This window comes from Coregonus lavaretus, assembly GCF_964263955.1.
Source record: "Coregonus lavaretus genome assembly, chromosome: 37".
Classification (NCBI taxonomy): domain Eukaryota; kingdom Metazoa; phylum Chordata; class Actinopteri; order Salmoniformes; family Salmonidae; genus Coregonus; species Coregonus lavaretus.
Genome location: NC_140024.1, coordinates 22,806,551 through 22,823,721, shown reverse-complemented (window position 1 = coordinate 22,823,721; position 17,171 = coordinate 22,806,551). Strand labels below are relative to the sequence as shown.

Sequence of the window (17,171 nt, the reverse complement as noted above, 5' to 3'; positions counted from 1 at the left end):
TGAAAATCTCTTTATTGTGCAGCCCACACACAGCTCAGTATAAACGAGACATGTTTTAAAGATGCATGTTTTTCTTCTCTCTGTTAAATCTGACTTGAGGTTTTGTCTTGGTTTTTCTCTACAGAGCCTGTCTGTGATGGACCTACTGTAGCTCAGTAACACGTGACGCTCCTCAGCACCAGCTTGAACCCAGCAGAGGTCCAACGTGTGGGACTGGTCTCCGGAAGATTGACCCTGGCCCCTGGCCCATGACAGATCCCATCATGGACTTCTTTGACGACCCCAACCTGTTTGTGGAAGGGCTGGACGGGCTGGCTGAGGGCTTCCCTCCTGGACCCTCGCTGGTGGATGAGCTCAACCTCAGCGCAGGCTTCGAGCCCCTACAGGTGGAGCCGATGGTGGCAGGGAAACACCCCGGGATGATACCCACCTCCATGCCCTCCTCCACCCAACAGAGCATGGGTTATGGGCAGCAGATGGGGCACTTTCCGGGCATGAAGGCTCAGAACTCCATGGGACAGCCCTTCGCTGGGTCTGAGGGCGTGGGTGGAGGAGGTGGAGGGATAGTAGCAGCACAGCATGCCCAGTTCCATGGATGCTCAATGGGTCAGGCACCCCAAACCAATGGGTTGTTTTCCATCAGCAGCCCCATGTGGGGCAACCAGGACCAGAACGGGAACCTCTACCACTCAGTGCCCCAGCAACAACAACAACTACATCAACAACAGCAGCAACTCCACAACCAACAGCATCACCTCCGACAGCAACAGCCACAGCAGCAGCAGCTCCACCCCTGTCAACAACAACTTCAGCAACAACAAGTGCAGCAGTTACAGCAGCAACACCAGCTATTGAACCAGCGGCAGCAGCAGCACCCTCATCAACAGGTAGTGAACCCCCAGTCTCTTCCCCAGCAGCACCACAGCTTCCCCTTCCACCAGGCCAACCAACAGCCAGCTCCCCACATCCAGCAGCTTACCATCGGGGGGACCCAATTCCACTCCAGGGCTGTGCCTAACTCAGGGGTTCTGGCCAAATCTTATGTGGAAACCCCCAATGCCTCGCTGGCTGGAGCTCCACCACAGCAGGGTGGCTACCAGCTGGTGCAGGGGGCTCAGGGGGCATTCCCTGGGGTAGGGCCAGAGAACTCTAGCATGTCCTTCTCCATGCAGACCTCCTCCCCCATAGCTCACACCCTGTCCTCCTGCTCAGTGAACTCCACCACCACCTACCCTCCCTCCCAGTACTCCTTCCCTGGCCAGGGACAGCCTGACATCTCCAGCCTGAGCCAGCCTCTCTCTTCAGCCCCATTGTCCATGACCCCCACCACCACTCCCCTGCCCTCCTCAGTGCCTGAACTCTCTCTCTCAGGAGCTGGATGTGCATTTACGTCTGCTCCAGGGATGACTCAGCATAACCAGCAGCCCGAGCAGGTCCCAGTCAGCCAGGCTGAGGACGAATGTCCCTTCCGGGCTCTGCGCTGCTCCAGGCAGACCCAGGGGAACTACGACTCGTCTGAGATGTTTGGGCAGGCCATGAGCTGCTACCCCAGTGCAGCCAGCCAGCTTGTCCCAGACCAGCACCAGCCCCAGAACTGTGGGTCTAACCTGGAAGTTACTAGACCTCCGGCCAGCACCACTACCACTAACGGCTACGCGTCTCTAGAGGATAGCCTGGCAGGGTTGCAAGGGGAGGTGGAGGCCCAAGGAGGGGGCTTTGAGGGCCTGGAGGCTCCGGACCTGCTGGCTGATGAGCTGCTTCCCCAGCTGGAGGCTGCCCTCAGTCAGCACAACCACCATGACTCCAACTGTTCCTGGACCAATGGTGGGGATGGAGAGAGGAATGGAAAAGGAGAGGAAGAAGAAGAGATGAAGGAGGAAGACAGGAACTACATATCCATGGACTACGAGATAAAGGTAAGCCCACTGGGCCATTAACACTTGCTTTCAGTCGGAGTCTGGCTAGGCTGACATATGCTGACAGACTCAGAAAGGATGATTTGGATGAAGTACCTAGTTATCCAGATTCCGCAGAGTTCCCCTTCATTCATCTATTTAAAGATGCAGTATGCAGAAATAGCTCTGCCATTTCCTGGTTGCTACAATTCTAATAGTTCGCCTAATTTCAGTTTATGTGACAAAACAAGCAAGTATAGTGTAGAGAGTCATTGTACCATCTAAACCACCCAAAATATTGTATTTTCACCTGTTGGAAGCTGGTGTACAAAACCGAAAGTAAAAGACGCAAAAAATAAATTTTAGAACAGGAAGCATCCACATAGAACAGATTTACCACTTCTTAGACTTGCTTTCAATGAGAATGACAGATCTATGTCACATTTCTATGTGCATTTGGTCGGGTCGTTCAAAAAGTTATATATTGCAGCTTTAATGTATTACTACAGGGGAAGAAATACACATTGCGTATGTATAGAATTGTCGTGGTTGTTGGCTCTAATAGTTGCCCTTCCACTGGGATTGGTGAAGCGAATTTCATTCCCATTTAAATCTATATCTGCATCTTATCCAGGTTGTTTTATCTATTCAGTTTGGTTGATTTGTTGGAAATTAATTGAAGGAATTGACAGTGAGACATGTATTTGTGTCAGCTACGTTAATGGATAAATCTCTTGCACTGACATAGAGACTTGCCATGCTTTCACTCCTCTCAGCAGCCAGACGCCAGCCAGCCACCCACCCATGTAATATTTAACTAGCCCTGGAAGCGCATGAGCATATTTGGTGCACCTGCAATCAGGGGGAGGTGGAGGAAGGGAGGGAGGGAGGGAGTGAGGGAGGGGAAGGAGGCTCAGCCCTCCTTTAAATGATAATAATACAGCCTAGTGTAGCTATCCTCCCAATATTGTGTCCCAAATGGCACCCTTTTCCCTATATTTGACCAGAGCCCTGGTCAAAAGTAGTGCACTAAATAGAGAATAGGGTGCAATTTGGGACACATACAGACATCAGGTAACTACAGTAGCCTAGCTGTATCCCAGGGCCTCATTAAGAGTGGCAGCAGTGTCTCCAGGACTTACAGTAACTAAGCGTACTCAAGACTATAGATGTGGGTCAGGGCAGGCGGGAGGCTAGAGACACTGCCTGACTGTCTGTCTTGCTGCTGCACACTGCACTCACTACATGGCTAGATAGAGTGTAGAGTGTGGGGGTGGTTGCTGTTGTGGTTTTCTCTGTGTGTGTTTGTCTTTGAGAGAGAGAGAGTGGAGGGGGAGGGTGAGAGCGAGAGAGGATAGAGACGGACAGAGGGAGTGAGTGAGTGAGGGAGAGCTTGTGAAGGAGGGAGAGAGGGAGAGAAGGAGGGAGGGAGGCTAGAGACAGACACTGAGAGAGAGAGGTAGAGAGTGCATTAGTGTGCTGCTCTGGCTCTGACAGGCACAAGGCGGATCCTGGAGCAGAGCTGGCCAGTAGCATAGCGGCATCCATCCACACGCCTCTCTGAGCCTGGCCCCTCAGTGACGCAGACAGCCATGCAAAGAGGAGCATCAGCAGCAGCCTGTACTGTCAGACCTGGGTTCAAATACTATTTGATATTATATAAAATACTTAAGCTGTGCTTGATTAATGGAACCAATAGAATTGTCCCAAAACTATTAACCCCACACATCTGGAACTCCAGGCAGGCTAGAGCGAAGGCTCAAAGTATTTGAAAGATTTCAAATAGTGTTTGAACCCACATCTGATCAGCAGCAGCACAGTGTGTCTGTTCCCATCCATGGCTCTAGTGCTGGCACATGCAGCTCAGCATTCATCAGTACTATCTCTGACTGGCTCTGTAGACACACACACACACACACACACACACACACACACACACACACACACACACACACACACACACACACACACACACACACACACAGGTACTCTCTGGTGAGTGGTGACATGATAGCTATGTCTCTCTCAACTCTACCACTTAGACTAACAGGTAGGCTGAAATACTCAAGCACAGACGGGTGTTTTGACCCAGTAGCCAATTTGTCCCTCCGCAGACGTTCCTAATTGAAATGGGACATGGAACCTCAGCGAACGGGCCCAGCCTCTCTTCAGTCTGTGTCAACATCCACCCTTATGTTGATGCTTATGGGCAGACTGCTCTATTCATGTCCACTGGTGTGTGAAGAGCCAACAGATAGTGTGTTTGCTGAACAGGCAGGGCATCAGGGGATAGAGCGGTGCCCACCCCACTGTCCTAGTCTCACTCCCTGTCTCTGGCCCTGTCTCACTCCCTGGTCCAGTGTCTGGCCCTGTCTCACCCCATGGCCCTGTGTCTGTCCAGTGCTTCATTTGTGCTATTTGGCCGGATCCGGTACCTCTCATGGCATGAAAAATAATGTTCACTTTTTGAAATGTAAACATTTTAATATAAGCGATCAAAGTTAATTTGAGTTGTCTCTTCGTTAGTTATCCTAACCCCCCCCCCTACAATATGTGTCTCCACACACCTAGGCCTAGGCTATTGATGGATTCGAGACAAGGTCGTTTTTATTGATCTCAGTTTGTCAGTGTCAAAGTAGCCTGTCATTTCAATCATTTGTGCTGTATTTTGGTGCTTTCGTGACAACTGGGAACTCAGGAAAAAAACGAGGTCGAATCATGACGTCAGTGATCTTCAGTTCAGAAAGTCGGAGCTCTAGAAAGAGGCCTGAGTTCCCGACTTGGAATTCAGAGTTGGTTGACCGTTCAGAACAAATGTTCCCAGTCTGAGCTAGTTTTTTCCCCGAGTTCCCAGTTGTCTTGATCGCACTGAAGTCGGAAGTTGGAGATTTCCCAGTTCCGAGTTCCCATGTTTTGACCACGGCATTAAAAAAGATTATGCTAAAGTCTCCAGTCATGTAAAATGATGTAGAATTGCATGAAATGTGTTTATAAAAGGCCACATTCTTCCCAGACCCTAGGCCCCTAAGAATGTTCTCCATGTATGCAACATCTTCTGTAAGTGCCTCTACTCTACTTCTCTATGCCACTACGCAAATGCATGCAATGCTTCACTATACATATGTTTTTTTTTTTTTTTTTTTTTAGCTCCCTAGGTCACATTTTGCTCCGGCACCTCCCGATTTACAAATGAAGCACTGTGTCTGTCCCTAGTCTGCACTGCATGTGGCTGATTAGGATTTCCGTCTGTCTTTAACAATGGAGAGTAGGATGGATTCTGTCCTGTTCTTGAGGCCCAGCCATGATCAATGCTGCTTTGGTCCTCTTGCCGAGATAGCAAGCAAATGTTTTGCCATGCACATTATCACTACTAATGGATCATATTTTTTTGACCCCAGTACTATAAAGTAGGGCTGGGCGATATAGCAAAAATATCATATCCCAATATTTTTCTCATTTTTGACGGTATTTGAGGTTTTTGAATAATATTAAAAGTTCTAAATATGCTTTATGAGTAGTGCATGACCCTAGGGTGGAAAAACATACATTCTAAGTGTTTGTAATGGGGCTTTGTCCATTGTCCTGATTGTTTTATACTGTTCAATGAAATTTCAACCAAAAGTTGGCATATAGTGGGCACTTTGAATACAGTGTTGTTTGACATGACAACAAATGAAAAAGCCAGGGAGGGGTTATTGTGACAGGGTAGGAACCAAAGTGTTGGTCAAATGTTTCCTAGTGGACCCTAATTAATGTTACATAAAATGTTTTCTCTAACTGTAGCTTTGATGTAGCTAAAATATTCATGCTTCACCAATTTCTCTATGATTTAGAATATACCGTTGCACAAACAACCTGCTGATATAGGCCTACACCAGCACTGGTATCAGGCTGTATTAGCTAGCTAGCTAGCTACCTTTGCTCTGACTAAGTACATTTAGCTGGCTAGCTAGCCAACTATCTAGCAATTAGCATTAGTGGCTAACACAAATTATTTTAACCACAACTTGCTAAGAAAAGACAAACTAGCTGTTTGCAGACAGTAAGATAGATGCAGACTGTTTTTGCGAGTGGTTGTTGTGACTCGTGGTAGCGCAAAAACTGTTCTCCTTTAGTGACAGTGGGCGGGGCTTGGTGTGTGTGGAAGGAGAGAGGGAGAGAGACGACTCAAGTAGCAAACGAAGTAAACTATAAAAAATGACATTACACGCGGCGGAGTGGCGTAACACATTTAACAAACCAAACATTGAAATATCGCTTTACAAGGTAAAGTAAAAACCCAAACCGGTCTGTGCAGCAATACCGGTATATAGTAAAATATGCTATACCACCCAGCCCTAGTCTCCAGCCAGTTGTAGGCCTAGTCCTCAGGAGCTAGTGCTTGGCTGTGACATGTGCTGGTTCTGTTCACTGTTAGTGTCACACAGACTGACTTCTAGACAGAGGGCCTTTGTTCCCAGTCATTGTGAAGACAGCAGTATGATAAAGGGTGAAGGAGCAGAGTATGAAAGGGCCTGGTTGGATAGGGTCATACCAAGGCAATTTGAATTAGACTTCACTTGGTCTGTTCGAAGAAGTCCTCAGTGGGCCTAAGTGCAATCGGAAAGTACTCAGACCCCTTGACTTTTTCCACATTTTGTTACGTTACAGCCTTATTCTAAAACGGATTAAATAGTTTTCCCCCCTCGTCAATCTACACACAATACCCCATAATGACAAAGCAAAAACAGGTCGAGATTTTTTCAAATGTATAAAAAAAAAAAAACGGAAATATCACATTTACATAAGTATTTAGACTATTTACTCAGTACTTTGTTGAAGCACCTTTGGCAGCGATTACAGCCTTGAGCCTTCTTGGGTATGACGTTACAAGCTTGGCGCACCTGTATTTGGGGAATTTCTCCCATTCTTCTCTGCAGATCCTCCCAAGCTCTGTCAGGTTGGATAGGGAGCGTCGCTGCACAGCTATTTTCAGGTCTCTCCAGAGATGCAAGTCCAGGCTCTGGCTGGGCCACTCAAGGACATTCAGAGACTTGTCCCGAAGCCACTCTTGCGTTTTCTTGGCTGTGTGCTTAGGATCGTTGTCCAGTTGCAAGGTGAACCTTCGCCCCAGTCTGAGGTCCTGAGCGCTTTGGATCAGGTTTTCATTAAGGATCTCTCTGTACTTTGCTCCGTTCATCTTTCCCTCGATCCTGACTAGTCTCCCAGTCCCTGCTGCTGAAAAACATCCCCACAGCATGATGCTGCCACCACCATGCCTGGTTTCCTCCAGGCATTCAGGCCAAGAATTCAATCTGGGTTTCATCAGACCAGAGAATCTTGTTTCTGGAGCTCTGTCAGAGTGACCATCGGGTTCTTGGTCACCTCCCTGACCTGGCCCTTCTCCCCCGATTGCTCAGTTTGGCCGGGCGACCAGCTCTAGGAAGAGTCTTGGTGGTTCCAAACTTCTTCCATTTAAGAATGATGGAGGCCACTGTGTTCTTGTGGACCTTCAATGCAGCAGACATTTTTTGGTACCCTTCCCCAGATCTGTGCCTCGACACAATCCTGTGTCGGAGGTCTACGGACAATTCCATCGACCTCATGGCTTGGTTTTTGCTCTGACATGCACTGTCAACTGTGGGACCTTATATAGACAGGTGTGTGCCTTTCCAAATCATGTCCAATCAATTTAATTTACCACAAGTGGACTCCAATCAAGTTGTAGAAACATCTCAAGGATGATCAATCGAAACAGGATGCACCTAAGCTCATTTTCGAGTCTCATAGCAAAGGGTCTGAATACTTATGTAAATAAGGTATTTCTGATTTTTTTAATGGTTATCAATGGGACAGGCACAGTACCATTTAGGGTAGTAATAACCTGATTCAGTCAAATAAATGAAAACAGGTGATGTTTTATTTTTCTAAATAGAGACAATCGTGAAAAACTAATCTTCCATTTTATAGACCAGGGTTTTGGTTTTTGCCCTAGCACTACACAGCTGATTCAAATAACCAACTCCTCATCAAGCTTTGACTATTTGAATCAGCTGTGTAGTGCTAGGGCAAAAACTAAACCGTGCACCCAGGGGGGGCCCCAGGACCGAGTTTGGGAAACCCTTTTATAGACAACAACTAGGCTACTAGATGTAGTTGGCAGAGAACCATCTCACCATGGGTTGTGCATTCCCTTATCTGTCCTCACACATGATTCAGTCCACGACTCTAACTTACTGCATGACAGCCCCATTACAAACAAATAGCCTTATGGTGTGGTGGTCTAGGCAGTAGGCACACCCTGGTGGTTGAATAGCTTATGATGTGCTGCTGTGCTGTACAGCAGGTGCCTCCTGTCTGACTCAGTGCATCAGTGGTTTAGGTTTATTCTTTGACACCCCCTCCTCTCTCTCCCCTCACCCCCTCCTCTGGCCTCTGGGGGCGTTGAGACTAAAGTGAGGGGGGGTCAGGGGGACCATGTATGTGAGGCCCACGGCCGAGGGTGTCTGTGGCTGTGGGCCCCCACTGAATTGCTGTCTTTGTTGCTTCCTGACCTTCCTGGGTGAGGTTTATGTAACTCCCAGCCAGGCAGCAAGTGCTGCAGCCAGCCAGCCCTGAAACCTGACACCATGTCACTGCTCTGCTCTCTGGAGGGGGAGGGGCCCCTGCCGCTGGGAAACCTGCCCTCCATGGGTCTGAGAGAGGATTGGCTGTTTCTCTGGCTGCGGTTGGCTCTCTCTCTCTCTGGTCTGTAGGTCTATCAGTCTCTCTTTCTCTCTCTCTCTCTCTCTCTCTCTCTCTCTCTCTCTCTCTCTCTCTCTCTCTCTCTCTCTCTCTCTCTTTATGACTGCCTCTCTCTGTTCTACCAGTCATCCGGCCTTATCTGCCTGCTGGTAGTGGAGGCCTGCCAGGAGTGGGCGGGATCTAGTGGGGGTCAAAGGTGAACAGGAAGTCAGCTCTATATAAAGCAGGGGCGGTCTTGGCTGTGGACGGAAGGGGCGGGCTGTGGGGGGACACTAGAGGAGGAAATGGGTGGATAGTTAGTAGAGGGAGGGTTGAGAGAGTTGTACTTGGATTTAGCCTAGAATGTGAGGAGCATGTGGGAACCCTGCCAGACCCAAACTGCACAGTAGGTCTGAATAAAAACCCATTCTCTTTTATTCTGCTTTTTTTCTCTCTCCCTCCGTTCACTGGGGATTAAATAGCTTTGACTTTGTTGGCTGGCTAGGGGTTTGGAGAGGAGCGTGCGATAGCCAGCGGGTTCAGTGCTAACATGGGGTTTTGTGTGAGAGGAATGTGAGGGCTTTGGTCGGTGGTGACACAACCCAACGTGACCTCCTCCTTGAGCAGCTGTCAGGTTAACCTTTCACTGGCTGACAGGACTGAACTCGGCTCAACCACCAGGCAGCCTGCTGAACGCTAGCCTGCTAAGCCTAGTCTGTCTCTGGGGAGAGAGTGGAGAACAGGGAATCTAATGACACTTTCAGTGGCTCTCATTCAGTTAGACTTAGCTTAGCACTAAATAGGGAACCTAGCACTAAATAGGGGAATCGGGGAAAGGCATTTGGACTTTTAGCCAGCAGATCCGACCCACTTGCTTACAGCTGCACTAGGGTCGGACAGCATGACTGTGTAGATCAAGACACCATGGAGCTAGTGCGATATGGCTCGGAAAACCTACCTCAATATAGGGATGAGAAATGCATTGCACTCCAAATTGACCCATTATCCCAACTGTTACACCGGGAAGATTGAACGACTGCTAGTTTTTCTGGAAAGCTACCTTTTTCGTCCCCATGCTAGGTAGCAGAAGCCACATCAGCCATTTTGAAATGGCACTAGAATGTAAGTTGAACATCAAAGGATAGTCAGCCAATCAGGCTCCGTGCGGACTATGTCGTCACGCTGTGGAAATGGCTTCGTATATTTTGCTGCATTCAAAAACACTGGAAACTCTGAAATGTTCGACTTCAGTGCGTTCAAGACAACTGGGAACTCTGAAAAAAATGGGAACTGAATATGAAAAATCGTTTTGAATGGTCATCCAACTCGGAATTCCAAGTCAGAAATCAGGCATCGTTCTAGAGCTCCGGCCTGAAGATCACTGACATCGTGATTTGACCTAGTTTTTTTCAGAATTCCAAGTTGTCTTGAAAGGACCATAGATCAAACTCTACCAAAACTATGGATGCTTGTCTGAAGTACAATAATTAATTGGTAATCCATTGTCATTGTTGTCAACGGTGCATTAACAAAGGCAATAAACAGCCACGCACTAGAAGGTTGTTGTTTTTGTCTTTCAATAGTTTATTTATTTGTTAAAATTTTTTTGTACCTTTGTTAATGAACATTGACATTACCAATTATCAATTAATTATTACCAATTAATTATTACAATGGATTACTAATTAATTATTGTACTTCAGACTAACAGCCCCACATGTGACTTTTATTTTGACATTTCCACAGCGCGACGACGTAGGCTGACTATCCTTTGTTGTTCAACGCACGTCGCTTCTGCTACCTAGCATGAGGACGAAAAGGGCAGCTTTCCGGAAAAGATGACAGTTGGTTGGTGTGTTTGTTACTGTGTGTGTGTGTGTGAGGCACAGCGGTCTAAGGCACTGCATGTCAGTGCTAGAGGCGTCACTACAGACCCTGGTTTGATTCCAGGCTGTGTCACAATCCGGCCGTGATTGGGAGTCCCATAGGGCGGCGCACAATTGGCTCAGCGTCGTCCGGGTAGGCTGTCATTGTAAATAAGTTAAATAAATAAAAATAGTCAGTTAGTGATTTTTCACAGAGGAGTCCCAAAGCGATCAGACAGGTTTGGCAGGTAGCTGCAGGTTCCTAGCCGGGAAGGTTCACTGGTTTCCATGGCGCTGAGTCAAGGGTTTGTTTACACAGAGAAACACTTTATTTCACAACATTACACTGACTCTGTGGAAAGGGACAAAATGTAGGCTAACATTGTCTTCTGTCTGCCTTGGATAAAGTTCAGTTTTATACCTCTAGTCTACAACACATGCAGTTGGCCTACTGTCACTAACCATGCACACTATGACTCATGTTTACAGAGACTACTGCTGCCATTAAGTTAATGTTTTAACATGTCAAAGTACAAAATGGAGGGTTGCTCTTTACTCTCAGAATGTTGTAGGCATACGTCCTGCTTGGATGACTGAGGTGAATATGTTGGAAGAATCCGGTGAATTCCTTCCTATATAACTCAATCCTCTGCTGCTCAGTGCAACTACTAGGCTACAGGTTTCAATGTTTTCACTGGCCTATTGGTCTGTGGCATTTGGCCTTCATATAAATTAAATCAATCTCTGTGGAATGTTGAATCACATGGTTGCTTTCACTATACTGCCACAAAGCTGCTGTTATTCTGTCTGCCATCACCTCAAGACTGTCCTGTCTGCTGAGTTGTCAGTATGAAATGCTTAGTATTGTGGTGTGGATCATTCATTTGATTTATAAATACTTTGTTGACATTCCTGCTCAGAAGTCTGTCTGTTGTCCTCAGTTGAATGTGTGTGGCTGTCCCCTTGGCCCTGCCCTCTTGTGATCCTATCATTTGGTCTCACCACCATCATAGTTCTGGATTAGTCCATAGTTGGGCGATTCCACACCAGCATAGGCAGAACCCTTTTAGGCCCTTTTTATACCTATCCATGTGTCCTGTAAGACCCTATGATCCTTGAACTGTACATGATACAGACAACCTCTTGGTGTCATTATACTCCTTATAGTGTTATCTCACATATGGAGTAAGTCTAGATTCTGAAATAAAAATGTTTACATTCATTTATTCAACATAAAAATATTAATATAAACATCTCAAAAGTACCCTTTTTTTGTCTTTTAAAAAAAACAGATTGTTTAGAACAATATACTCGTCAAATACGTCAGATTTCCAGAGTGGGCTCTCTGGTACTTTTGAGGTATGACCCATTTTAGAAATGTATCACGACTCAGGATAAGACCCAGATGCAGACAGTTCAAAATAGCAAAAGTTTATTTACAAAAACAGGAAGCAGGCAAATGACAGGTCAAGGGCAGGCAGAGGTCAGTAATCCAAAGCGGAGTCCAAAAGGTACAGAAACGGCAGGCAGGCTCAGGGTCGGGGCAGGCAGAGGTCGGTAATCCAGAACAGTGTCACAAGGTACAGAATGGCCAGCAGGCAGGCTCAGGACAGGCGGAATGGTCAAAACCGGGAAAAACTAGAAAACCGGCTAGAGCAAACCAGGAGTACGGGAAAAAACGCTGGTAGGCTTGACAAGAAGAACTGGCAACAGACAGAGAACACAGGTATAAATACACAGGGGATAACAAAGACAGGTGAAACCGATCAGGGTGTGACAGAAATGTACATTATAGGTCATTAACCAATCACAGCCCTCTAGGATTGCACATTCACATTCCCTTTCAATCCATTTTCCCATTCACTGTGTTGGTGGAGCTCATGAAATTGATCATAACTTCATAACTAGCAGAGAGCCCACTGTGGAAATGTGATGTACTTGTAAAGGTACTTTTGAGATATTCATATTGTTTATGTTGAATAAATTAATGTGAAAATGTGTATTTCAGAATCTAGACATTCTCCATTTGTTAGAGCCCACAATAAGGAGTATAATGAACCAATATGTTGTCTGTATCATGTACGGTTCACGGATCATAAGGTCTTACAGAACGCATGGATAGGTATAAAAAGGGCTCTTAAAATGGCCACTTGCATCATGATTTTCTCAAAAATAGTTTGTGATACAAATGTAAAAAGCATATCAAACATCTTTCCTCCCAATGAAGTTTCTACGTGAGAATTGCCAGAACAATCTGAGATAGCAAAAATATTTTCTGCCTACGCTGGCGTGCAATCGCCCAGTTGCAGCACTGAGGTCTGCTTTGTTGCTGCTAACAACCTGGCTTCTCCTGATTTAACATCTTATTATTGAGATCTATAGCGTGGAGAAGCCTGGCGATGAACCCACCCACTTTTAACCAATTGCTCATTTGAATGCATAAATCATATACTATTTTGTGTGTTGCCTCAAGGTAATGCTGGTTCATTTCTCAGTTCTCAAGCAAGAAATAGGCCTAGGTTTAGAAATTAGTGAAAATCCTTTTTGTCTAAATTATGTGATGGAGGCAATATGAAAATCCTTTCCCTCTCGTGCACCTGCCTGTGTGTCTGTAATGGTTTTCATCCTCCCTCTCTCTCCTCCTCGCCCCCCACAGCCATCCCTTCACACAGGCACCTGTCTCCCTCTCTGCTCTGTCCTGCTCTAGAGGAGGAAGTGAAACCCAGCCTGCGCTGCACTTTCTCTCTCTCACTGTTTGTGACGTCTGTGTTAGGGCTTTCGTGTGTAAATTTGCTTATGTTTTGTGTGTGTGTGCACAACGCTCATGTGTATGCATGCACAACTGTCTCAATATGCACTTGTGTGTGTGCGTGCGTGTGTGTGTGTCCCAGCCAGCAGCTATACGCTCTCTTTCCAGAGTGTCAGTAATGAAGGAGCTGTAAAGGTCTGTCAGTGATGTGAGCCCCCTGCTGTTTCCCCACCTACACCTCCACTCTACTCCATCATAGCCTAACGCCAGTGGAGGCTGCTGAGGGGAGGACGGCTCATAATAATGTCTCCCTATGGAACCATGAGCCCGTAGTCCCCAATTATGGTGGCACCAACCACCTGTGCCTAACTCTGCAGACCTATAGGGACCTCCACCCTGGCTCTGCACTCTGATGCTCATAGTTCCAATTATACATTGACTCTTTGGGGTGCCCAACGTCTCCTGGGGGTGCCGATTATGATATATTTGACAATTTTGGTGGAACACCCATTGATACTGTAGATTTGATACCGTTTTCATTCTTATGTTCTCCTGAATCAGCTCAGTCCATCATAGAGGGCCATGCAGTCTGCTGGGAGCTGTGCTGAAATGAACCTGCCGGTCAGGCTGACAAATGATGGGGCTGTGGTTACACTGTTATTCTGCAATGACCTTGAATGTCTGCTCATTGTAATGCTTGTTAGGATAGTGTAATGAGCATCCAGCTTATTTCTCTGGAGAGGCCTAAAAACCTTGAAAGGTTTTGGGTGGGTCACTGCACAAAAAGAGGAACATTAGTGTGCCTGTATCATTGGGTGCTTAGCTCCTGACTTCTGGTGTATCATAGAGGTTCTCTCAGACCTTCCCCATACTGTGCTAATGACAGATACAGCATTCTCTTCAATGACCCAGACTGCCGTCTCCCCTCTCACTCACCCCTCTGCTATCCTATAGAATCCCTAACGACCAGGCCCAAACTACCTTACCCTCCCCAGTCCCAGTCCATCCATAAACCACTCCTATCACCATCCCTCTCACAGATGCAAATGGCCATGCCTCTCTTAATGAAATGAAGGAGTCAGTTAACTGAATTACTGATGGCAAGCTAATAGGCCGCTTTTAGTAAAGCTTCTTCATTGGGAGCTATTTGAGGATGCGTTATGGGTGTGATGCTGCAGCCCTCTCTCTCTGCCATGGCAGGTACGGCTAATGATATCATAACCTACATGAATTGCTAATGGCTGCATTTGCAAGGAATTAACATACCAAGCTGTGTGTGTGTGTGTGTGCCTACGAGTGTGTGTGTGTGTGTGTGTGTGTGTCATGGCCCGGGCCTTAGAGCTTTCTGGGTGATAACTATAAATATCTCCAACAGACCCACACACAGCCTAGCGTACTAGAAGTGTGTACTTTGTAGAAGCTATAGCTCTCCTGTGTATAGATCTACAGGGTTTAATACCATTATACCACCTAGTAGTGGAACTGCATTGCTTAGGAAATTAGGCCTTGGCTTATACAGTATATTATGTCACATTGGACTGGTAACCATGTTTATACCATGGCATTGTTGAATACTTGTTTCTGATTGGCTTGAAGGGCATTCTAGAGTGATCATGCCCGAGAAGCCGGTGTTTGGAGGATATATTGGCACCGGTGTTGTTAGGCCCAAGACGAAGCCAATATATCCTCCAAACACCGGCTTCGAGGGCATTATCACTTTTATACAACAGGTTAACAACATATTCAAATTTACATTTACATTTATATTTTAGTCATTTAGCAGACGCTCTTATCCAGAGCGACTTACAGTTAGTGAGTGCATACATTATTATTATTTTATTTTTTTCATACTGGCCCCCCCCCCCGTAAGAGACAAATAATGATTGGCACATTTTCATAAAAAACTTTATTTGTATTACATTTTCATACTATTTCATCCTTCCACAAGATATAGTCCCAACACAAATCTAGCGTTGCTATCCAAGCCGGCTGGTCGTTCGTTCTATCGGTTCGGTTGCCAGAGACGCGACCCAGTCGTTCAGTCTTTTTGTTCTGTATCTATTGACGCGACCCAGTCGTTCGTTCTAAATGTTTCATTGCCATACTGGCTGGCAACGTTCTTATCCCTTGCTTGCTAGCTAGCCAATTACGGCTAACTTACGGTCACGTCAAAAAGTGCAGCCAGAATAACAGTAAAGTAGCTGCATTTGCATTTGTTTAAGCTGTTTTCTAGTGACATTTATTTGGACACATCCATAACAATTAACTAATGAGGAGCGATTTCGCCTGGCATAGAAAATGTGCTCACTCGTCAGGAAACTGTTGTTCAGAGGAGCAAGCCAACAACACAGCTAACACAATCACTTCAAACTGAAGCTGGAAAGACTGCAAACTAGCTTCACTTCGTTTCGTTTGACCTTTTTTCAATTGACATTTCTTTGTATATATCCATAAAAATGCCAGCTGATTCATTATTTCGACTGGCTGTGAAACGCTGCCTGTCTGTCTGTCTGGTCCCGACTCCCGACACGTTCATTACTATGGGACAGCTGGAGATCGAATTTGAATATCGAAACAATGTTGCAAATGTCGGAGAGACGGACAGCAAGGTTTATACAAATCTCCACTGTTGAAAACTAAATGTTAGTCTAAAAGAAATGTGAGATAATGTCTAGATGCTAAGTTTATAAATTGCCTGGCAGGGTTGATGAGACAGTGGATTGCGCAGTCAGATGGAACAGACTAAATAGGCATTTTAACATCATAGATTTAGCCGGTGGTAACTTGTGGAATAGACACCGGCTGGAATGCGGTTTTAACCAATCAGCATTCAGGATTAGACCGACCCATTGTGTAATTCCCTATATTAGCACGGTAGAACTCAATGGCTATAGTTCATTCTTACATATTCTATTTTTGAGCTGCTTTTTAAAGCAAAAGTTGAATTGGAAATATTATTGGCATTGTTGAGTCAGATTTTCATAATGGCAAGATAGGACTGATGGTTTGGTTAGCTAAACTAGCAAATGTGTTTGTTTGGTTACCACGGCAACTACTATATCTATCTAATAAACTTGCTAGCTACTTCAATAGATGTTGAACACATTTCTACCAGAAAATGAACACATTTCTAGCGGCAAATGTGTTAAATTATAGCCATGGTATAAAAGGGATAATCAACTCGGGGCTCTATGCGTTCTCAGGAAGATAATGCAACTCTGTTGAAGGTCAGTTCCACTCCGCTAGCGCATCGTGGAACACACCTTCCATGTTGTTCATTTTTTTCCGTAGAACGCGTAGCCCCTCGTTGATTATCCCTCACATAAGGAATGAGAACACTAGATTTTTCAATTCAGTACAACTTTATTGATACTGTTTCTATACAGAATGGATAATTCCCTGTAGTCTCCCCCTTCCTAATCTGTAGGCCTAGGCCTACTATACATGGTCTGCAGAACATTAGCCTAATTAGGCTACGGTATTAGACTTAACTCTGTAACATGTCCGTCCTTCTGCCACCCACATTTCTCAACATCCTCTCCTCCATCCAGATACAGGCAACTAGTACCCTTTTCACTCTGAGCCAAACTAATCCGAGCTGTACTGGGCTGGCCATTTGCCTGGTTACACATCCACCATTATAGAATAAAATAGTGGTATCAGAGCCAGACAGTATGGTTTGGGTCAACCCTATGTACAGCCCAGTTAAATGCCATATATTGTACTACTGCAGCTCTGCCTATGATAAGGCCCTACTGTCATTTGGCCTCCTAGAGCTGTGTGACAGCCAGGCTGTGACAGCACAGGTCAAAGTGGACCAGGTCAGAGAGTGAGGACGGAGGACCTGTAAGCCCTGTTAGCCCACTGAGTGTCACTTCTGTTATTAGCCTCTTCCCGGGACAAGAGGAGGTTGGCACCAGCACACCTTACCTTCACTCTCTTACCCTGTGAAGGATCATT

The 17,171-nt window shown here is 46.0% G+C and overlaps 1 protein-coding gene across 4 annotated transcripts in view; it reads left to right on the top strand.

Annotated features, from left to right (window-relative positions):
• LOC311111115 (chromodomain-helicase-DNA-binding protein 9-like) overlaps positions 1–17,171 on the top strand; it is a 110,274-nt gene that overhangs the window by 10,213 nt on the left and 82,890 nt on the right. For 3 of the 4 annotated variants that reach the window (XM_084153793.1, XM_084153791.1, XM_084153792.1), the window contains exon 2: positions 125–1,916. In XM_084153793.1, the coding sequence (XP_084009919.1) occupies positions 249–1,916 (1,668 nt within the window). In that variant the 5' untranslated portion in view covers positions 125–248. Of the gene's footprint in view, positions 1–124; positions 1,917–8,925; positions 9,008–17,171 lie in introns of those variants that run through there. The other variant, XM_084153795.1, reaches the window with a different exon arrangement.